Source organism: Phallusia mammillata, chromosome 6 (genome assembly GCF_965637545.1).
Source record: "Phallusia mammillata chromosome 6, kaPhaMamm4.hap1.1, whole genome shotgun sequence".
Classification (NCBI taxonomy): Eukaryota; Metazoa; Chordata; class Ascidiacea; order Phlebobranchia; family Ascidiidae; genus Phallusia; species Phallusia mammillata.
The window spans coordinates 21,037,173-21,060,414 of record NC_137257.1 but is presented as its reverse complement, the minus strand read 5'-3'; the positions used below and the strand labels follow the sequence as shown (position 1 = coordinate 21,060,414).

At 36.2% G+C, this 23,242-nt stretch overlaps 2 protein-coding genes and 2 non-coding genes across 4 annotated transcripts; 1 reads left to right on the top strand and 3 right to left on the bottom strand.

Annotated features, from left to right (window-relative positions):
* Positions 1-680: 680 nt before the first annotated feature.
* Positions 681-18,424, bottom strand: LOC145232245 (uncharacterized). Its single transcript, XM_080096800.1, has 28 exons — positions 18,341-18,424; positions 18,130-18,200; positions 17,974-18,061; positions 17,792-17,860; positions 17,379-17,464; positions 17,231-17,317; positions 16,223-16,296; positions 15,783-15,859; positions 14,885-15,043; positions 14,367-14,476; positions 13,727-13,817; positions 12,686-12,717; positions 12,142-12,233; positions 11,181-11,289; positions 10,328-10,498; positions 9,564-9,680; positions 8,996-9,204; positions 8,584-8,699; positions 7,811-8,018; positions 7,450-7,551; positions 5,213-5,372; positions 4,668-4,745; positions 4,230-4,323; positions 4,053-4,132; positions 3,361-3,530; positions 2,912-2,998; positions 2,496-2,573; positions 681-1,251 (listed from the first exon to the last, which is right to left on the bottom strand). The coding sequence occupies exons 1-28, from the start codon at positions 18,360-18,362 to the stop codon at positions 1,080-1,082; spliced, it is 3,009 nt and encodes a 1,002-aa protein (XP_079952926.1). The 5' UTR covers positions 18,363-18,424; the 3' UTR covers positions 681-1,079.
* Positions 5,832-6,044, bottom strand: LOC145235276 (small nucleolar RNA U3). The gene has a single exon (XR_013861774.1). It is a non-coding gene; the product is annotated as a small nucleolar RNA U3 (small nucleolar RNA).
* LOC145235275 (small nucleolar RNA U3) lies at positions 6,878-7,090 on the top strand. The gene has a single exon (XR_013861773.1). It is a non-coding gene; the product is annotated as a small nucleolar RNA U3 (small nucleolar RNA).
* Positions 18,425-20,695: 2,271 nt separating the features above from the next.
* Positions 20,696-22,148, bottom strand: LOC145232247 (uncharacterized). The gene is made up of 3 exons (XM_080096803.1): positions 21,737-22,148; positions 21,529-21,675; positions 20,696-21,106 (listed from the first exon to the last, which is right to left on the bottom strand). Exons 1-3 carry the CDS (start codon positions 21,760-21,762, stop codon positions 20,923-20,925), a joined length of 357 nt encoding a protein of 118 aa, XP_079952929.1. The 5' UTR covers positions 21,763-22,148; the 3' UTR covers positions 20,696-20,922.
* Between the last annotated feature and the right edge of the window lie 1,094 nt (positions 22,149-23,242).

Genomic DNA, 23,242 nt, shown 5'->3' with positions numbered 1-23,242 from the left:
AGTAAATTGTATTGAAACGAATACGAAAACACAAAACTAGAAAACAACTGTTAACAATATGCGCTGATTCTTCACCCTGCAATGGTACGGATTGGTAAAATGCACAAGATTAAGAATTTAAGAAAAACGTCTTTCAAGGGTAAAAGTACAATATTGTAGGACGTTTGTTGGAGGTAGAACTAAAATGCAAACACGCTAATTGGATTCAATGTCGTACCAAACGCGTCTCTCGTTTCGCTACAACAGAAAGAAAAAAGCATGCACAAGAAAGAAAATGCAAAATTGGATAAGGCACTATGGAACGAAACTGAACTCTTGCGCACCATCCAGCGGTTAGGCTTTTTTGTCCCGATTTCCAAATTAAAAAGTGATTAAATTAGAAAGCCGTTTATGACATTTATTTTTTATTTTTAGGTAATTGGCATGCAGTTTGTACAATTTACAGAAGGTAATCTTAAATGCCTGTGGAACGTATGAAACTTGAAACGAGGGAAATGAAATCACATAATTTGAAATCAATTTGGAAAATTTGGAGAAAAAAATGGAAAAATCACAGTAGAAAACATTTCGTACCGCATACAGAGGAAAGTAAAACAATGTATAAGCATTCGACAAAGTCACAAAGGAGAAGAACGGTAAATTTCTTTACACAATACTTTCTAAATATGTTAACTGCATGCTTCTTTATGAGCAAATAATTACAGAAAATGGACATACAAGTGAAGATTTACAAATTCTAAATACGCCTTTTTAAAAATAAACTTGCTGTAAGGAAAAAAAATTGAAAACGATATAATAAAGTAATACTACGATAAAAAAAAACGTTTCACATTTTAAAACATAATATACAATAGAAAACATTAAAATAATATAGTAGGAAAACTTTACATGACTTTACACTACAAAACGCCAAAAGTCCGTTATTTTTAGTACTTCCACATCGTATGTAGTTTTACCGCTTTTATATCGTTCGTTTTACCACTGTCTAAAATAAAAAGTTAAAAACTTATTTCAACTTTTTAGAGGACTAAATTCCAAAATGAACACAAAGTATGATTTTACAGCTGATCTCAAATATTTCAAGCATTGGAGGAATCTGCTTGCTCAGGCGGAACGTTTGACCCTTGACCCTGGCCGCCCCGGTGGACTGTGACGTCAACAGTAATGGGGAGGGCGACTGAACCTCTGGAAGACTGCGCCGAACCTGGAAGTGGCGTCATCTCGATCACTTCCGGGCTGATGGGAGAGAGTCTACGTCATAATGTAGGGGATTAATTATTTATGTCACGAAAAACAAAAAAAAGCATTTTGTTTCACGACTGTATAGACAAGGGGTGGGCAAACTTTTCAGTGCAAGGGCCGCATTCAAAGGTTTTTAATCTTATCGGGCCGCATAGTATTTCACCAACGGACGCCAATTGCTTACTTGTTTTTTTGTTTTAAAATAACTTGTGTAAAGAATTTGGTTTATATCACATATATATATCATTTTAAGTCGCCTAAAATGCCCAGATTAATAATTTCTAACTTGGTGCATTAGTTTAGCTGAACGGAGCTAACTGTTTATGACGTCATAAACTGTATTGTGACGATTGCGGTGCCTGTTCTTTCGCATTGTTTGCACACAATAAGCGGATAAAAAGCCTGGCGTATATGGTCACTAGGCTGGTAATCTTTATTTCCAGTCTCACGAAAGCTGTTTTTAGCTGTTTGAAAATCAAAATATTAGGCAAAATAGTTTTAGTTACGTCACGGGCGCCAGTACATGTATTTTAACATACATGGCCACGACCGCACAAACTTGTCTCCGCGGCCGCATGTCGCCTTACGGCCGCAAGTTGTGTACCCCTGATTTAGCCCAAAATATTAACATAGTATATTTTCAGCTATGTGCAAATACGTTTGTTGTCACTTTAATGATTGTACACACATTGGTTGAAACGCTACAATTGTAATTGTTTTAAAAAATAAACAAGCATTTGTTTCAACATAGGCTACACCACGTTTTTTTGTTAATAAATTCCTTGCGCTAACATTAAACAATGCGAGCCGCTTTTAATAGCCGTGTTTAATGTTCGTTTGCAAAGAACTGCAACGACCTGAACTTGATCCAAAGTGACCAAAGTTTTGGCGTCAACATTGCAAAGTGGGCTGTATTTGAAAACGTAAACCGCTTTTACTTTATCGAACAAAGAAATTGTGTCAAGTGACGATTTGCATAATAACGTGGCAGAAACAACCGACTAAAGCACGTAAAAAGTATCTGCGTATAGGCAAGTCGCATCCCCGGTATTTTTAAAACTCTACGCCTGTGCTTATAATTATATTCAGCGTTGCTTGGTAACTTTCTCTTCAAAGTTTGCGAACATTTGGCGGGCCGCACAAACTCCTTTGCCGGGCCGCATGCGGCCCGCGGGCCGTAGTTTGCCCACCCCTGGACTATAGACTGTACTCAATTTTGGATGAGTGATTGAAAATGGAAGTCTATAACTTACCTCACATCCGGTTCCGGTTCACTTGGTGCAGGTGCAACCATGCGTGCTAGAACCTCGTCATCAACCGGTTCCTTGCGTCTGAAAATACAAAGTCTTAAGTTAAGTATATTTAAAGTACCCAGTAAAAATTATTCGGAATAGAATCAAGCCAATAAATGATAAGTAGACTGCAGACTGTGAACACTGTTTCAACCTTTAAGGTCTTTTAAGTGCAGCCGGTGACAAGACATAAGCCGTATTGGCTAGTGTTGTCATCTAATGGCACTCTAGTTTGTCAAAAAAAGTATGTGATTTAATGGTACTATCACCAAATATTTCTTATGTTTTTTTAAGTCGAAAAGAGTCAAAATGAACACTGAAGGTTTGTGGTGTTTTAGTGAATGCATTTTCATTTGTTTCTGTTTGCGCTAACTTACCGTTTCGAAAAAATATTGCTACTCTCTCCTCTGTCGGATGAGCGCTTCGGGTCAACGTCGACTGTAATTGGTCCGCGAGATGGCGCCCTTTGAACATGACAAAAATTACTTCAGCACATATTTAAATGTTTATTGCCAAATTTATTGTATAGTATGGAAAACGATACATGGATTAGTCTATTAGTATATTTCGTTCACAGGCAGCGAAAAATACTACACTATTAATATGCTATGAAACCGAAATAATTCAGTTTAAAATGTACCAAAAGGTTTAACCAAACAAAAGTGTCGTTTGTCGTAAAATGCTCAATTCCAGTTTTTCAGAAAACTCAATGCAAAAACTTTAACATTCATTTGTTAAAGAGCAGTTCAAAGAGAAATAAGTAAGTAAATAGCTTAAATTTCATCAGACATTCCGCGAGACATATATTATTGTAAATCCAACTTACCGGTTAGGAGGGGATGGAGACCGATCCTGTGACCCTTGTTCCTCCAATAAATCTCCTCCTCCACCTCCTCCTGATGATTTATCTCTCGTCAACTTCCACAAAAGTTGTTTCATCTCTTTGACGTCATTTCGCAATCGTTTCTGGGATTGCTCCTGTGCTGCCTGCGCCACCTAACGACAACATTTTTTTGATGGCTCAGAATAAAACTGCAGGTGATACCAAAAGAGCATTCGCTAGAGTTGTCGGACTATCGCTTAAATTTGAAAAAAAAAACTGTCTTGATTTGGGCCTGACTACACATTCAGCCTAAATTGTGCCCTTCAGGGGTAGTTTTTTTTTGTACAAAAATCAGGTTAGGACCGGGTTTCTGGCTTGTACTTTTGGGTCTCTCTGCATATGCCATACGTTGTGCCCACTTTGTATAAAATTTTGTACATTAATTTCAATTTATTAAATCATTAAGTCATTCATCCTTATAAATTCAGATAAATAGATTTTGAATAAGACACTGAAGATGCCGCATAGGCGAAATATATTTATCTAAATTCATAAAGATGCACGACTTGGTGTTTGAAGAAATTTGAATCAACAATCATAAGGTACATTATAGTCTCCATCCACTTAGCAATCAGCTGGGAGTTTTTGGTTTAAAGTTTAATTAATTTTGTACATAATTGTCGGTGCTGTGTTACCTTCATATCTTTTATCATCGTTGTAATGTCAAGAACCCTTCGTTGTATCAATGCCACCTCACTCGACGGTTGAGCACCAGCTGTATACATTTTAAGCGTAAGTTGGTAGGATGTTGATTTACCAAAAACAAAAATTCCCAGGAATTTTTCAAGTCGCGTTTCAAAGACACAACTTACCTCCTGCACCCCCTGATTTTTGTATTGCCAGAACATCAGATAAAGTTTTTTTCATAGTTGGTCTTCCACTTCTTGGGGTGGAGCCAAGATCTTCCTAAAAATATACAGGAGCTTTTCAAAGCTGTATTCTCACTGGAATAAATTTACAGTTTTAATTTAAAATTTGTCGCTATGTATTGTTTGTCAACCAAAGCACACACATACTGAAATAATAAACAGAACAAATAAAAAACACTCCTATCGTTTAAACACGAAAGACTATATGTTTCAATGTACAAACGGCACACGCCAAACGTTGAATGGATGCCGATTTCGTGTGAAAACAAATGGATCCATTTTACAAACTCTTCACAAACATGAAAATACAAAATCAAACAACATAACAGCAATTTTGTGCAAGTTTGAAAACCACGCTTAATCCACCACAGCACTTCTTACTTTATTGTCGGCGAAGGAATGACGCCGTGAACTCAATAGTGGGTTGTTATAATGCGCGGTGATTTCATTGTCAAAAAACTAAACAAGTTCGACACAAAACTAATATGTTGAAGCTGTACATTTTGTCCTTCTTTCAACTTATATGATACTCCCATAATGCATTATATGCAGGCCAAGAGCTATTGGCATAAGAACTCACAACAGACAAAGTTTGTTAAATACCGATACATGGCAAAGACCACAGTTAATTAAATTAACAGTGAGACTGGGATATGGTATAGATTAGGACTGAATTTACCGTTAGGACTAAGTTTTTGTTATAAAACTTCACTCAAGCCCTAATAGCCCCAGTCAGCATCTTTACACAATTTGCTTTTGAATATTCACAAACGCTCTCGGCATTAAGCAAACTTTGTCTGATGTAAGTTTTTACGTGAGTAGAATTTTCTCCTAGACTAGTGCATTTGAACTCATTCCGTTGGTAATAATTGAGTTTCAATTGATGTGACAATCCTGCCTGAACCAAAACCAAAACCAGAACCTACCGCCAGTCGTTTATCGGTTTCTGCATTATGAACATACTCCAGTAATTCGTCCATTTGGTCTTTAATCTGAATTGTCACTTTCTTCAAATCTGCATCCTGAGCTACTGTTAAGTCATCGTCATAATACAATTCTTCAGGACTTCCCTTCATTTCGATGTACCTAGGTTGTATAACAAAGTGTCGACAAATTATAGGATATATGGGCATTAAGGATTCGTTTCTGTGTCGTTTGTAGAACAGAGCCTATAAATCTTTTGAACAAAACTTTTTTTACGATTTTTGCGTTGGAAATTTTGCTGAAAATGTGTCTGCACCGAAACAAATATATACAAATAACATTTTACGAGTGTTGAAAAAAAAACATTGCTTGGATTTTTGTTTCTGAAACAATAAATAACAAAAAAAAAAAAAACGTGCATAACTTACTTTTGTGTCAGTTTTTCCAAAGTATTGCTTGCAGTAAAAACGTTTTACAATTATGAAAACAAAAATATGAACACATACAGCAAATGCACATAAGCAACCGGACTAATCATAATGGAGCCATAATAAACTATACGAATTTAAAGTTACAAAAACACACTTTTTACGATTTGAAAACATAGTTTTATGAAAGTCAACTGCTCAGAACGCGTGTCCCTCCTCCCACAATCAACAAAGGCAGCGAGAACATTCCTCAAAGTGTCAGACAGAGTCGTTAAACTCCATCCAACATCAAGCTTCATGCTCAGAGGGACCCGCTACGTCTCATCATCGCAGTTGAGGGTCTGTCATACTTGGATGACGTTTTCAAGATACATACTATAGAAATGATCCCTAAAAGTATGATCTTATCGAAAGGTTGCAAAAACCAGGACCACGACACCACTGAGGAAAATCTACGTTTGTGGTGCGCAACTTTGCGTTGTGGTTTAACGTTGCAATTATTAAAATGGGACGGTTGCTGTAGTATTTTGCATCAAAAAGATGGTTTTATTGGGAAGGAATTTAATAGCTGATAAACTTTCCGCTAATTCACATTTTACTAAGTATTTTAAATTCTAGCCCGAAACAAGCCCAAGTTTTAAGTTATTTAACTGCATGGAAAGACACACACATGTCAAACGGCATGTAACATAACAGAAAACAGTATTTTTAACAATCCGCCTAAAAAACGCAACCCGCAACTTATGTTTCGTAACCAGCCCAATTGGGCGGGAAAACCGCCACACTGCCAAAACTTATCGCATACCGCTTAATGATTTGGTGCCAATTAATGTTAATTCTTTATTATCTGCTTATATGTGGGCATAGTTTTTCGTTATGCCACAATTAAAGAACTGCCGTTATAAAATCAAACTGAAGGTTGCTAATAACGTTAGTTTCATTTACAAACCAAAATGCAATTTGGAACGCAATGTGTTCAGTACGAAAACAGTTTACAGTACGTGTTTATCGCATATATTTAAAAAGTGTTATCACTCACTTTAGCTATGTATGGGGCTTCTATTTACCAACGCTGTTTACCCGACACAGCCAACGCCGTTCAAAGCGTGCGTTAAGGCCGCGCGCTTAACAAGCCTCATAATCAACACATCCCAGACAAGGCAAACGTAGGCGCGTGCGCGCACCACAAACCGAAAAAAACTCGCCGCGTTCAGGTTGCAAATTTACCGAAAATTAGTTAAGATCATACTTTTAGGGATCATTTCTATAGTATGTATCTTGAAAACGTCATCCAAGTATGACAGACCCTCAACTGCGATGATGAGACGCAGCGGGTCCCTCTGAGCATGAAGCTTGGTGTTGGATGGAGTTTAACGACTCTGCCTGGCACTTTGAGGAATGTTCTCGCTTCCTTTACTGGTTGTGGGAGGAGGGATACGCGTTCTGAGCAGTTGACTTTACAAAGCTTAATGTATTACATCTTCTAAAGAAGTTATTGGGTAGTTCTACCTGTGCTAATACAAATTTAGTTTGGGTGTTGTACCCAATACACCCTACCATCTAACATACAAAGACCTAATCCAGTGGTTCCCAACCTTTTTTGTTCTGTGTACTTTCTTTTTCTCAGCTCATATGTGGCAAATGCAGCAATAACACTTAGCACAAACAACCAGTAAGAGATTAATACTGTGACACAAATAGTGCCCCTGGGTGGGAACCACTGCCCTAATAAAATCTGGACCATATAACACTTGTGAAGTTTGTATACAAACTTAGATTAACGTACCCTACCAGCTCTAGTTTAAACTTACTTTCTGACTCGTTTCCTTAAATGGGATGAAAGGCTTTCTTCGATGTTTAGCATCAACGTAGCTTGTTGCATAACTGCGTTTGCATTGGCATTGTCGTACACACTGAATAAATTACAATGTAGGGTGAAACACAAAGCAGTCATTTTAGTAAAACTTGCTTTGTATTCCATTAGCATATTCGTTCAGCAACTCAATAGGCAATCATAATGTTGTACTAATGAACACCACCAAGTTTAGTGTTAAGTCATCAGTATACATTTATTAGTTCCATAAAAAAAGTTTTAAACATAGCGCTATACCGAGCATAGTCGCCTTAATCTTAACAAAGTACAAAATCATAAACACATAACCATCAACTAACCGTTGAAACGTATCAGAAAGCAGTGCAATGAAGAGATTAATGCACAGAATTGCCGAAATACCGAGGAAAGTTCCCACAAGAATATAAGCCATCACTATATCGTATGTTTGCATTTCCGCAAACTGGTAGTCATCCACCAGTGTTATGCGGTATAGGGAGAACAACATACGGTCTACAGTAGACATTGATTCAATCGTGTCAAGGTTACCTAAAAACATTGTGTATGAAATACTGATTTATAGTGTTAATGTTTTATTTATGCATATGTGATTCATAGTACACCAGGCCTATTAAAGGCGTTAAACCGAAATAGGCGGTCACCAAGCATTCACCACTATACGTCAAGGTGTAATAGACTAGCCTGCCTCATATACTGCACATGCCAGCTTCGTAGTAGGGGATCGCAAGATTGACCGCAACAGTTAAAATAAATATAAATTCACCACTGGGATCAGCCCCGAAGCATCTATGCAGACCAGCGATCACGGCACACTCATATATAAATCACAGTACGCCAGGCCCAGTAAAGGCGTAATACCGAATCAGCCGGTCACAAGGCATTTACCACCACATGTAGTAACATATACTTGTCAAAAAACGCGTTATGACTACTTTAACGTTGCGAGTACCATCAACCAATTTATCGTACAGTGCTGATTTTTTACACTTATAAAAAAGTGGTTAAATTAATGCTTAAGGTAGAACATTTACACAGCTTCAGTTGTGGGGTATTAAAATGCTTGTGATAAAAGTTGTAGATAAACATTGCTTACCGAAAATCATCCAAAATGCGCACGAATAGGGAATATAGAATTCCAAATACAAATACACAAATCGGATAATGTCCCAAGTAATTTTGCCCATCATGACGATAAACGGTCCCAAAAATCTGTACAAAAGGTTATTTTGAATCATAAATGTCTTGTACACAACACAACTTAAAACAGTATTAAGTATTTGCCAAAGTTTGCGTAACAAAAACTGACTAAAGCTTCCATACCGCGTTTTGCAGACCAAAACACATTAAAGTTAACGGAAAAATTAAAATGTGTTTGATAAGCACGAGCTGTTATTACAAGCCTGGTAAATGGTAATCGACAATTTTAAAATTTTTGTTTTTGAATCTACGTATTTATATCATATCAGGAATTAAAATCTACGTAAGTGATGGATGGGTAAACATACCGAAAAGCTCTTGTATCCTTCATAAGTCGCAGCCAAAGACATATGATGAGCGCCACAAAAATCCGGTTGTTCCAGGCGCTCAGATTCAGGTTGTTTACAAAGCCGTCTTGGCAAACTATTGGATCTGTGTTGTTGCAAGGAAGGTTTGGACCAATCGGGCAGCAGAATGGCTGGTTCTGCGGCGTTGATACTTCAATTATGTGGATGATCTAGCAAAAAAAATTGGCTGGTTTTTGTGTTTTGTACTTGATCGTTTAAACAACCTTCCGTCTGGTTGTCAAATATTGAAACCCGTGTGCAGAGAAAGCTAATGTAAGGAAAGTCGGGAAGACCAACAGAGTCGAGTAAACTCAACGCCAAAACTTGTCAATGTGAAGAATACATGGAATATATTTTAGAATATGGTGGTAACGTAGAAGCTTCTTGCGTACAGTTTAACAAAGCAAAACGCCATTATCTATTTTACTTCTTACTAAATTGAAATAGAAAGCAAATCTATTCTGGATAATAAAACTCGAGGCACATTTTTCTAACATGCATTAGAATGGCTCACAAACGCATAACTTACCACCACCATAAATATGAGAAAGTAAACTGTCCAATCAAAGTAGTTCCAAAAATCCCTGAAATAACTTGGAAGCAAATCATCCAAACAGTCAACTTCCCTAAACAGGTATTTTTTCTCCTGAAAAAAAGTAATAATAAATCTCTTTAAAACAAACCAGTTACTGATTACTGGTCGAAATGACGATCCCTACTATAAAGCTAAAATGTGCTGCATACGAGGCAGGCAACGGTGCTTAAGATTCAACTTTCGATGGGTTCTTCAATGAGCCTGTGTAGCTTAGTTGGTAGAGCGTGAGTCCCGCAAAGATGCCGTGGGTTGGAATCCCACCGCAGCCTACGCCTTACCACATGGGAATTCTTGGGAGGCCGACTTGATTCGGCATAACGCCTTCACTAGGCCTGGCGTACTATGGTTTCTTTAAAACAAAGAAAGAAGCAATACTTGTCTGTCTGACAGCAAATGACGGCTGGAAATAAGCAGGCTGTGTTCGAACCAAACAGTAGTTTCTAGCATTGTCGATTTTGAAACTTGTTTTGGAACAAATTTAAGTCACATATTGGTAAGTGTTTTTATGTGTATCAAATCTCCTTGGATCAAAATAAAATATTTATTTCAAACAACATATGGCGTCTAATCTGCTGTTACGTCATACATTTGTGACGTAATTACGCCCCGGGTGTGCGTTACTGGCACTGAGCCAAGGCTACTAATTGAATACTTCTCTTTTCCTGGTAGCATAAGCAAAAACTGTTGAGTAATCTTACTTCAGGCCACTTAGGATGACAGAATCGAAGATCTCGTTTGATTTGTGTTTCTCTCCAATCTTTCCATAGTTTAAATCTCTTCCTTGAGCTGAAAATCTCTCGAATCTCAAACATGACGTAATAGGCGGCGAACAAAATTCCCACGACTAACAACGCCACCCGCCAACCGTCCTGTGTGTAACGTTGCACAAAAAGTTAAATCCTTAAAAACTATTTAGGGCCTTTAATCAAGTTTTAACTAGAGGTTATGCAGTGGTTCCCAACCTTTTTCTTCGAATTCCTTTCTTAACAATTCAAAACATTTTCGTTTTTTTCCTATAATATACTACATATATGTATAGTATATGCTTTAAAATATAAACCATACAAAGATTGTTTACAGTTGCACCTTATTTCAACTCGACCGGTTAAACTCCTCCCCTCAAGTTTTAAAATTCCTCCCCGGTTGGGAACCATTGGGTTAAGGCGTAAGGTATATTGTTTATAATTGCAGGACTTTTTGTATCATTATTAAATAAAAAACAATAAAGGTATATAGTGTTCCTAAATTAATGCTATTCTTTCATGATTATGAAAACAGTAGCTAGATAGTAAAATGTAAGTGACTCGCGATTAGCCACTGTATAATAACATACACCACCCTGCGCAATATAGGTTTACCTAAAAATCAGATCGGAATAAAGTAATTCATCGTATATTATGTTTTTGTAGAGGTATCATGCTTATGTTCTATTTTGGCTGCTTCGTTTCAGAGTTTAGTTTGTTAAGCTTTAAAAAAGTTCACAAACGATAAAGGAAATTAAAGCAGGTATCATAAGAAGGAAATTGCCTTTAATGTTGATTAAAAACTTACACCAGGAAAGTTGTAGACCCTTCTGTCGTACCAGGGAACGGCTACGCCAAGAATCGTCCATACAAGAACAAAGAGAAGGTTGAGGGCCAGGGACTGTAGAGCACGACGCCTAAACCAAACAAAAAAAACACTTGAACCCGATTTAACCGCAGCAAACCCTGTTTTGTCAATCACCATATTGTATTGGTATTATTTTTTCTGATTGAAGTAAGGGGTTGTACCGGTAGGTAAAGCACCAGACATTTGGAATAAAACAGAGCAAAAAACTTAAGTTACAAAAATAGAATAAACGAGCATTTAGCTGCAAATGCAAACCGATTAAACGGTAAAAATTTACCTAATGCTATGTTTAAAAAATCAAACTACCTGATGTTAGTATCTCCTGGGAAAGTGGTTCTCACTTCGTTTCAGGCCATGGACCAAGGGCCCAATTATTCAAAACACGGAGTTTTAATTTTTTTTAATTGTAAATTAAGCATACACAATAATGTGTATCACACATTACGACTTGAAATGTGCTTCTTTAAAACCGAATTTCAGGAATTGACATGAGGTTATTGACTCAGTCCTGAAGCGTCGATGCAGAACAGTGATCACATGATACTCATATAGAAATCATAGTACGTAAGCCCTATGGAAGGCGTTATACCGAATCAGCCGGTCACTAAGCATTCACTACCATATGACAAGGCGTATGCTAGAAAAATCTAGCCTGCGGTGGGATTCGAACCCACGGCAGGAGTCTTTCCGGGACTCGCGCTCTTGACAGCTAACATTTTGAAACATCTTTCTATTTGTACAATGCAACTTTCGTAAGTTTAACATAGTGGAGGTCCTCTGGACCAACCGAAAAGTCATATTGACCACTAGTGGACGATGGACCAGTTGAAAACCACCGGTTTAGGATAAAGGATTATCAGAACCTGTTTAGTTTTTGCTTTACAATGTAGTGTTGCCATACCTGCCAAACAATTTCCATTTTACGTCGATGAGCCGCGTTATAACAGGATGCATGATCAAATCCAACTGTCTGTAACTGACGATAACTTCAAGCTAAAAACAACACATATCATCAGCCTTTTACGTCATAAAGGCTTTACATTTAATTCAAAATATCATATAGATAATTTCCGATACAGGCATTCCACATATACAAAAAAAAGCTGTTGCTGCCAGGTATAATGCATAAGCGAGTATTGCTCGTCCAGCAGTTTTACTATAAATAATCGACGTTTCGATGTCCTATATGACACGCCTCTATCAGGATAATGGCATATCTTAAAAGTCACATTACTTATAAAGCGACAAATGTTTTTGCTGGAAGAGCAATACTAGTTTGTTACAAATATACATTTCTTGATGAAAAAGCGATCACATTTGCTCTGATTGTGTAAAATAATAATTGTGAACGTTCCAACAGTTGTTGTATATGTGATATGTGCAAACACATGTATTTTGTAGACCAAAAAAAGTAGTTTAATTTAGTGTTTAAAACGTTTTCTTACCGGGGTTTTTGCGAGACTTGCACCTTTGCCCTCTGTAAATACAAAATGTTTTCAAGGTCATTTATTTTGAAAAAAGGCCTGAACGATAGCAATGATGTATATTACTATTATATACATCATTGCTATAAAATATTAAAACAATATATAAGTAAAGGAACAATCTTGCAAAGCGACAACGGGGATAGCATTTATTTAACAATTTTGCATGCCATTGAATTCTAGTCTGTATTATTGTACACAATTTTATTTTACAGCAGTCCAACACAAACAAGGTGTTTCAACTCATTTAGCTGGGCCGCCATAGTGCTGTAGTGGAAAAACATGTAACAAAGCAGGTTTCAGCGGTTAGCATTGTTACGAGACAATCGCAAATCCTCGTCACAGGGCCGGTTGAGGCAAGATTGTGTACATTCAAAAATTCTCTAAGCCCACTCGCCCACGCAAACGCTGACCGACTTGTATTGAAGGGAGAAACGTTTGAATTGGCTATTTGTTTTTATTGTTTTTGTTTTCCGGCTACTGTTAAGTTGCAATTTGATGCGCTTTTTGATCGACAATTGTTTTGAAAATACTCCTAAACGGAACGCCGGTGCACATACACTTTAAAACTGTTGTTTGTTCCAGAAGTGAGATTGCAGTTTCTACACGCATTATTTGCTTTTTTAGAAGAAGACTTATAATACGGTGTAGTAGCAGCGCGTTTAACAACTGTGCCCTTCACTGTTTTGCGCTCCATAACGTTTTAACGTTGCGCAGCTATTTCCGGCTTGGTGTTTTAGTGCTATTGTGTCGCTATGTTCACCAAGCGAAATAACTCTTAAGACTTTAATGCATAGCCACTAACCAAATTGTGAGGTAAATTGAGGGTTTATCCTTCAAAATTGCCAGCCTACAAACTTGGCTGCTCTGTTGAAATTATCAATTTTCGGATCCATTGAAAAACCCATTTATCTCGTTTAAGCTCCGTTTAAAATTGCGCTAAGCCTTTGGAAAATGGTCGTTCTTAACAAAGTAATAGAGATGATTAGTTAAAGAACTTACGTATGCGCGTTGATTCCAGTAGATGTAAAAAGAAATATTGTTTTCTGTTGGCCCGATCTTTTCTATGAAACTGGTCGAGTGCTTGACGTGCCTAAAAAGAATCATACGATTAACAACATCATGTGATTAACAATATCATGTTACTAGAAACTGCATATGAAAAACAATACCATGTGACTGAAAAATATTTTATGATTAACAATATCATGAACCTTAATTCATTACTGGTATTAACCATAAAGCATTTATGCAAAAATAACATATTTTGGGACCCTTGATGTTTTTGCATACTATTAAATTTTAAATAAGACCTTAGGATTAAAAATTTTACATTTTTTTTGATAAACACCTGTTGCTTGGAATAAAATCAAAATCTACCTTTGATTTAAAGGATTCATTTTAACAAACACACCTATACTGCTGGTACAAAATATCTTTTACAGGCTCCTGTAAAGTGACAAGTCGATTTTACTGCACACACACCAAACCTCAAGACCTTTAGGAGGCACAAAATAAAATATTATAGTGCACAGAAGAAATGTCTTACAATGGAGCAGATGTTGTGGACATATGTGTGTCTAGTAATAAAACTGGTGTGTTTCCAATCTATATTAAAGACATAATAAATCCAAATACTTACCACAGGGCCCATATTTGTTATCATGTGTGTCATGCAGCTTTGCCCCGCATCGTCTATCACTGTGGCATCAGCATTGCAGTCAATCAAATATCTGGCAGTGTCACTTCGATCTGCATAGTATTTAATACATCAGTTGAGTCAATTCAACTTTGCAAGTTGTTCTAGCGCAATTAGATCACTATGCTTGCTTTCACTTGGATGAATAAACCTAACTCAACTGAATAACCAAATCTAAATAATTTGCTTGATGCAAAATGTTACTTTTCATACAAAAAATATATCAAATAGCTCTGTTTAAGTAGTTGCCACCAATTGATATTGAACACTTCTGTCACTTTTATAATTGTGAAGAATGGTTTACAAAATATTAACTTGAAAGCATTGTTGCAAAAAAAGTTCATCCAAGATGGTAAAAATAACCTCAAGGTTACCAACAATTGTCAGTTGCTCAAAAAAGCAGCGGGCAAAACGCATTCTGTAACAAATATTTGTGAAAACAATTGAAAAAAAACACTCACCCAGTTCAGCAGCAACAAACAATGGAGTTCTCCGTCGAAAGTCTTTGCATTCTTTGTCCGCTCCTAACTTAATGAGAACTTTAAGTGATTCCGTTGCATCATTTCGTGCAGCAAAATGAAGAGGTGTCTGTTGTTCAACTGATTTCACTTCGAGGTCAGCTGAAAAAAAACATTCAATATGAAACTAAGGCTGAACAACAGATTACTTTGTGAAGAAACGGTTCCTAACTTTGTCATGAAAAAAAATATTTCCAGTGTGCTTAAACAATAAATGACTTACAACTGTACTTCTCTGCTGTATAGTCTTGTAAACAAACAAAACAAGATAAAACCTTTACCACATGGAATTGTTTGTTGTTACGATTATGACACAAACTTATATGAGAAGGAGAAAAGTATTAAGGCAACTTGAAGAATATGTGTTTGCACATAAGAAAAAGTTCATTCATTTAGGCTGTGATGCTGATATTTGAAAATCAGATTTTTCTAATTTTTTTAATATTATTGAATATTAAAAAACCCAGAAGAAAGCAATATTATAACTTTTAGATACCGATGATACTACATAAGCAAAATATATTTATCGTGAATTAATTCAATATATTAATGAATTTGAAACAATAACATTTGTTGAATACACTGTGCTGCCAGGCATAACGTATCAACAGAATTTTTAGCTCTTCCGGCAGTTTTTTTATTGTAATATGCCACACGTGTGTTTCGCCGCCCTTTTCGCTTTATAATAACTTGTGTTTGCAATGTATGTCATTACCCTGATGAAGGTGTTTCGTATGGGACATCGAAACGTTGGCATATTACAATAAAAAAACTGCCGGAAGAGCTAAAAATTCTGTTAATAACATTTGTTGTTGTTTTTCTTCAATGGGTATTTTCTTACCTCCTTTTTCAACTAACAGTTCAACCATCTCTGGATAATTTGTTGCTGCTGCAATGTGTAACGCTGTTCTCCCATAGCTTTGAAACAAGATATTTACTTAAACCAAGTATTGACAAATTGAAACATGAATTTCCTATGTGACACTTACGTGTACAATGGCTTAAACAGTTTGATAAACAAATTCCCTTAAATTTCAATAAAATTACTGGTTGTGGATTTTAACATCAAACAACAACTGTAAGTTCACAAGGATATTATATTTCAAACTCTATAATGCTTAAGTGGTTTGTATTAAAACAGAAAATGGCTTTCGATGCAGTTGGTGGTAAAAATATTCAACAAATAACTGAGGATACATTTAGGTTAGCAAAAACATCAGGCTTAAACTGTTCGTAAATGTTCAACGTGAGCATGAAAAGGATAAAAAGAAATAATCTTACTGGTCGGGTTTGTTGACATCAGATCCTTGCTCTAAAAGAAACAATGCAACATCTGTATGCCATGTCCGTGCGGCCTAAATAATACAAAAATATGCAGTCAAAAGGGACCATTATGAACAAATAAAGACATATGATGTGTAATAACTAGGGCGATTATTTTTTGACTTGTCAAAAAAGTCAAAATTTTGTCAAAATTGTTAGAATAGGTCAAAAATTGTCAAAATTGTTTACAAAGTCAAAATTGTTTACAAAGTTAAAATCGTTTACAAACTGCAATGTCGTGGTGTTGTAGAGGTTGCACTACCAGTGAAATATTCATTTTACACCTTGTAGCTTACTTTATACTGTTATAATTGGCCCATTGCCTAATTATTGCGAATCATAAACCATCAAGTGAGTGAAATAATTAGGTTGATATGGCGTGATGCTCAACACACCTCAAAACGTGCAAAGTTTTGGTAGGTCCCAAGTCATTTTACGGCAGCTGGAGGTTAGGTGCAGCTCTTGCTTTGTTTTTGTTTTAGATACTTCATGTATCTTTCGTTTCGACAAATGTATTGAATAATTTTCGTTGTGTCTTAGCTGCAGTTTTTTGGCAATGATGTTTAATTAGCTCATTCCCTTCTCAGAATAGGCTAGGTCTGTGTTCAGATTTTTGCCCTTCTGTTAGACTTTTGCACATTCTTTCGCTCTAGTTAGATTAGCCTAGCCGTATTTTAACTTTTTGAACAATAATGCGTAATTTAACTACTTGAATTCTTCATAGGTCAAAATTTTGTCAAAAAAAAGTTTTTTAAAGTCAACATTTGTCAAAATTTTCAATTTGTAGGTCAAAATTTTTCGTTTTTTAGGTCAAAAAATAATTGCCCTAGTAATAACCATGCAAATATAATATTCTATTGTTCATATGAATACTTACTATATGGTCAAAAGAAAATTATTTTCAAACCAATAGTTAACAATTAGGAACTTAAATACCCATTTTACATACTAAACATAATGCAATACCTCATGTATAAGAGTTTGCCCATGCTTGTCTGCACAATTCACATCAGCTCCTGACCTGATTAACTGTTCGATGAGATCAAAATCCACCTGCAAACATAATTACAGTGTCAGTGTTGGTTAAAGTTTTTGGCATTTTGCTTGTTTTAACCTCATCTTCTTCTTTGTTTTCTTGTGCAAGATGGACAAAGTGTCGAATAAGTTGCTGGTTTAGTTTTTTCTGTTTCACCAATTCATCTGCAAACAAAGTTACAGAAACACCATCCGTTGACAAGAAACACCATCAGTCGACAAGATTTTATTTTACAACATTGTTATTCACAGAATTTATTAGTTTACTGTTTTTTGCTAAAAACCATAATTTGGTAATTAATTACTTTCATGTACTTTACGGTGCCATTTTTTTCAGTTTTGTGCAACAAGCAATACCACTTTTGTGGGTTTCATTGTATGTGGTGCTGACAAAGTTGAAAGATAAATCAAAGGTTTACATAAGAATATTGTTTTGTTTTCCTTTAATATGCTATAATGATAAAATCCAACAACAAAATTATTTTCTCTTACCTTTATTTCCATTATCAGCTGTTATACTATTGTCTGATTCAACATCCAAACCGATATTAGTTGTTCTCGCTAAATAAAAAAAAACATTTCTCAACTAAACATCTATACTTTTTAAATAACAACACTACTGTTACACTTTATAGGTACTTCTAGGCAAATCTTCAAATTAAAATAAAATTTACTTTTCATAAATCTCCTTTTTCTTGTAAATTTACTCCATTTTGCCAGAGCAGAAGTTGCTTTGACAGCACTTTCAAATCCCCCATTGGCCTGTAAAAGAAGCAAACAGAATATTTGTAAATTTACATGTTGCAAGCGGATTTACAATATTTTCTTACTTTGATTTTTGAACCATCATTATTATCATCTTCAATGAAAGCTTCATTTGTGTAATTGAATGTAGGTGTTGCTGGTAGAAATAAAAAAGTAAGTTAGTATGATAAAATACTTGGGTTTAAAAATTTCTGCAACTGTTTCAAATAATAACAAAACCAACAATCGAGACATCAAAAAACTGCAATTTTTCTTATTTTTTCTCAAACAACTTACGAAAAATAAATCCTTGAGGCATTTTGGAAGAAATATTGAAAAACTATGGCTCAATGTCACATTTTAGGTTTATATTCCCTAAATTGTAAAGCCCAAAGCCCAAAGCCCAAACTATTTATTACCAGCTATTTTTAAAAACAACACAAATAATATGTTTCCAAATTCCATTTTGCTTTCAATTACAGGGCAACAAACATTTTTGACACAATTTAAGGCAATTTGGGTGAATCGCAAAACTACAAGCTGCTCTCAACTACAACTTTTCCAATAATAGTAGACAAACACAACCGAAATGTGTTTACCTTGCGTTAAGTCACGTGTCTTCTGTTGTGCATCCTTTGAGCTTTGCTTGGTTGTCATGTCAATAAACCTTACTCCACCTAGCGGTTCAAAAGTTTTGCGCCTAAAACCTTTTAGCAGAAAAGCGCCTCGTTGCCACAACACAACAGTAATCTCTCATCTGAATGATAGCAACCGCATTTTACGTAAAACTTTTTATCCTCCCTGTTACTATGGGCATTGTTGCCGTTTTTGCACGTTGTGTATGTTAAGCTCTGTACTGCTTAAAAGCGTGCTACTAATGTTAATAAATTTCAATAGCACATAAAAGTTCGACAAACTATTGCAGAGCAACTAATAACCTACTACAGAAAAGTGGTCCCGGCCATTGATCCTTTATGTCACCACAAAACGTGCCATTATTTTTGTAGCTGAATGACAACACGGTGAGTCTTTGGTTTTTAAGAGAAAATCTTTCAGAGCATAATAACACAGCGTGGGTAGCATCAGCTTTAGAGGCCGAAGTGGAACCATAACAAAGCCTCCAGCATTCTTTTCGAATCTTTGATTCTGATGTTATTTTTGTGAACAATTTCGTGCACTTTTCTGTAGTCTACATTTTACCGTATGGTATAAAGCCTATCGTTTACTATGTGGAAATTGCAGCTTTAGACAGATTTTCTGCAATAGCGTAAATGCTAAAATGGCAGAAGTTGTTGCCTATTTCTGTTCTTGTTCTTGCAATTAACTCATATTGAACTTAAAATATAGGTTACAGAATTTTTACTTTTTCTGGTATGTCTAAACTCTTTGTTCCTGCTGGCCACATTGACCAAGTGGGCAGGGTGTACATTGTACTTAAGTTTGTTTTTCACTTTGATGGAATCGGCAAATACACTTAAAAGCCGGCGTTCGAGGTCTAACCGCTGAACAACACAGACGTGACCGCGTTCGTCCCTTTAACGCCGTTTTATTTTTACCTTTGTGTGTGGCCTTTTTTATGTACTGCCGACCCCGGCTACACAACCTAACGCATCAGGGACAACCACCTGCCCACGTTTTGGGCATCTTGTATTCAGGCAAATGATACAAGTGGTTGGAACAAAACATGTTACTTTAATGTCTTCTTTTTTAATCCAATTCGTTAAAAAATGTTGCACACAAAATACAGAGTATACATGTGCAGTATTCCAATTGGAATTAAAAAGACTTGAAATTTTGATCGATTCTGTCTCAAATCATTACAAATTTTAGTTTTAGTCTTTTGGATAATAATTTTGCACCTCAATTTGAAGGGAAGCTTTTTAACCTGCTGCAAAGTAACATGTCATATATGTGTGTGTTTCTTATTTCACAATGCAAAACCAATGCCACAAAGTAGACGTTTTGTCATATCGTGGTTAACATGGCAATTTCGTGATCAATTGCTGAATAAAGGTTTGAACGTGGGTGTGGATTGTTTGCTTTTCCCGAAGCGTACCATCCAGATTGCAGTTTGTTAGAGAAGCATTTCTTGAAAAGAGACCGCAAAATATTTGTCTTCGAATAATATTTGGTCACTTGATAAACGATTGGATTTCGTGACACCGGAGAGATTTTCTCCTTACACTTATGAAGGCTTCAAAAGAGTTTAGGGGAATTCTGTGCTTTTAAGTGTTTAAGCTTTAAAATAAAAATTATGGTAGCCGACAGTGTGGAAATATCGGAGCAGTCACCAACGCTTTCGCGAGTAAGATAATCGTAGCTTAATAACTTGCTTTTTTTGTGCATAATGCTCTTAGTTACTGAATGTTCTCTAAAGCACATTTTGTAGATCCCCCAAAAAGTGACCTTGAACTTTCGTGATAAAACCAATAAATACACTTACATATTGTTATTTTGAAAAAAGGTTTTCTTTTTAAGTTTTTTAGTTAAGATATAAAAGGCGGTACTACATCACATGCATTTTTACAAAAAAATGAACTTTGTGGTCCTTTTATGATCAACGTTTGACTTTGCTTTCGTTCCGTTCTGCAAAAACTGACACAACTTGACTTATATAGCTCGAATAAAAAATTTCCGTCATTACTTAAACTGTTGAAGCGCCAACTAGCGTTAGTTTTTAATAATATTTCATACACCTGCGGCGATAAAGAACATTTTAAATGTTCTGCTCCAGTGATAATAAAGCTCGGTATGGGAAAGTATAAATAATAACAAGAAGTCAGCACTAAATTGTACACATAAAACGCTCATTAAAACTGGGCAAGACATCACACGAAGATTTACAGTGGTTTCGAAAAAAACATAAATAGCAACAAATGTCATCTCATCACGTGGATATGCACGTTTTTAATGCCTTCTTGTGACTTTTCTCCACTGTGGGCTTTAGGTGAAGAAACAGACAGTGGTTGTACCGGAACGAAATACGGTTGGGATCGAAAAGCGGAAGAAGACTGGTTGTTGGCGAGAGAGATGTCCATGCATATCGTTTGCTGGGTTGGATATCTAGAAAGGACCCTTAAGCGCTGGATATTGTTTTCAGATACTGAAGATGTCTATTACTTTTGTGAACCATAACTCCATTTAAAAAACGGTGGATGACTGCGGACTTACCGAAGCCAACAGTCTTTTATTATACGGGACTATTGTTGCTTTTAACCGTTTTTTTGTCACTCGTGATTATACCTGCCAGTTCCAAATCACATGCCGGGTCCAAATTACACGAAGCTCTCCTTCTACACAAAGTCTATACAACACTGTATATGCAGTGTGGCTTTAAATTGGCAAGATAAATGATACCCCCTTGCCACTAGTGTACTGTGCCTTTCAAACAAACACAAGATATCGGTATTACTACACCAGTCGTAAGGTCCCAATTATAAAATGACCCGAGTGTGAGGATTTATATCAACAACATTGCTGCTTACTCGACCACGGGTGCCGGTTTAAGTGGTTCTTCTAAGCTTCTAAATCTGCCCATTGGTGGCGGTAATGAGTTGTTGCATGACGTCACAGTTGGTGATTGTGACGTACCACCTCGTAAATTTCTTACGTTGCTGGATCCGAAAAACAAACTGGAAAAGTTTGTCGTGATGATTATAGACTTAAAGTATCATGGCAAAACAATTGACTTACGTTTCTGTGGCGTCGTTCCCATCCATTGTTGATTATATTCCTTTTACAATAACAATACTTTCACCTATAAATCTCCCAACAAAACGTACAAAAAGTTATTTTTCTAATGTACATTTTTGTCTGTATTAGGTAATTCTGTCAGCAAGAAAGATTTGACAGGTAACCTCGAGCGCTATGTTATTCCTACCAAACTTTGACTCTTTGTACACTCTTAGATTTTCACTAGTCTGTTTTGCCTGACGATACGGGCCTAGCAAACGCAGCACAATACAAAGCCAGTCCCACAAAAACTTGGTTATTTGAAGGTATCTGCGATTGTGTTACAATGGAACCTGCCATGGCTGCTTTTGTTGTACGGCATACAAAGGCGTGCCAGGGAAAAACCAGAATACCGTTTTGTTACACCGACTATTACATCAACTATACTATAGTTACTATAGCAAAGATATCGGCGATGATACAGATATCAATACAAACCTTATGCCGATTTGCATGTATTTGAACCTAAACGATTTCATCAGGATTTTAACCTTGTGTCACTTGCTATAGTTGCCATTGTGCAATAAATTAGTCGGTAAAGCAAAGCAATTAAAATGTTTTAGACTAATTAAATCAATGCAGCCTAAGACAAATCTTGTTGACAATTTGACAACAACAATGAATCGTTATTGTGTCTACGTTATTTTTTTTATCGCGTATACGTATAAATTTGAGTTTATGATACCAAGACAGTTACTGCAGTTAGGAACATTTATTGACGAACTTTACGTGTGAAAACGAACAGGTATAGCTTCTAAGAACGCACTTGTATTATGAAAAAAAAAACGCAAACGTACGAAAAAATTAATAAAATAAAGTAATCTAGGGCATGTGCATATTACATTTTCCAACATTGCGTCACGATACCTTTATGCGACGTAAAATTGTGATGCAATCTTACAAAATTCCAATCCTATTAGCCAACGGGATTGTGAAATATACCACGTAGAAATCCACACGTCACTACGGTTCCGTGTTACTGGTAGACCACTTGATTAGGCCACCAGTTGCAGAGCAAAGCATTTCTTTGCGTAAGTGCTGAGCTGGTCAAAGTACCAAACGCGACGCTATTGGACTTTGACCGACGGTTAGGTTCAGCGGGTGTGTTGAATAAGGAACTGCGACACCGGTTTTACATAAAGTTGTTTACCGCATTGCTTTCGGCTGAACGTTGTTGTAGTATCTGTTTAAAGTTGTTCTGAATTTAAGCTTATGTAGACAAGGTATTTGCCAGTACAGTATTAAAGAGTAGTTAGCTTCGTTAAGTCCTGTTTGCAGTTAAGATTTTGCAAAAGCGTTGTCCAGACATCTTTTTCAATCGCTTTTTTCCCAATGATTGTCGACGAATATTCGTTTTGGAAGGTTACAACTTCATTTCATGATTAAGTTTAGTGACGAAAGGAAGAATGTACTGTACAGTCTACATATCAATTCTACGACTTGTATTTTTCCTACTCAAAGTAGCGT

Coding starts and splice junctions, on each gene's coding strand:
- LOC145232245 (XM_080096800.1), bottom strand. CDS start 18,362: ATGCCTCAAGGATTTATTTTTC. Junction 16,297..17,230: donor GGCAAACTCTTATACATGAG/GTATTGCATTAT, acceptor TGTATTATTTAG/GCCGCACGGACATGGCATAC. Junction 2,999..3,360: donor TCTCCATCCCCTCCTAACCG/GTAAGTTGGATT, acceptor TCATGTTCAAAG/GGCGCCATCTCGCGGACCAA.
- LOC145232247 (XM_080096803.1), bottom strand. CDS start 21,762: ATGGATGGGAACGACGCCACAGAAAC. Junction 21,676..21,736: donor GGGAACGACGCCACAGAAAC/GTAAGTCAATTG, acceptor AAACTTTTCCAG/TTTGTTTTTCGGATCCAGCA. Junction 21,107..21,528: donor AAACCGGCACCCGTGGTCGA/GTAAGCAGCAAT, acceptor GGTCCTTTCTAG/ATATCCAACCCAGCAAACGA.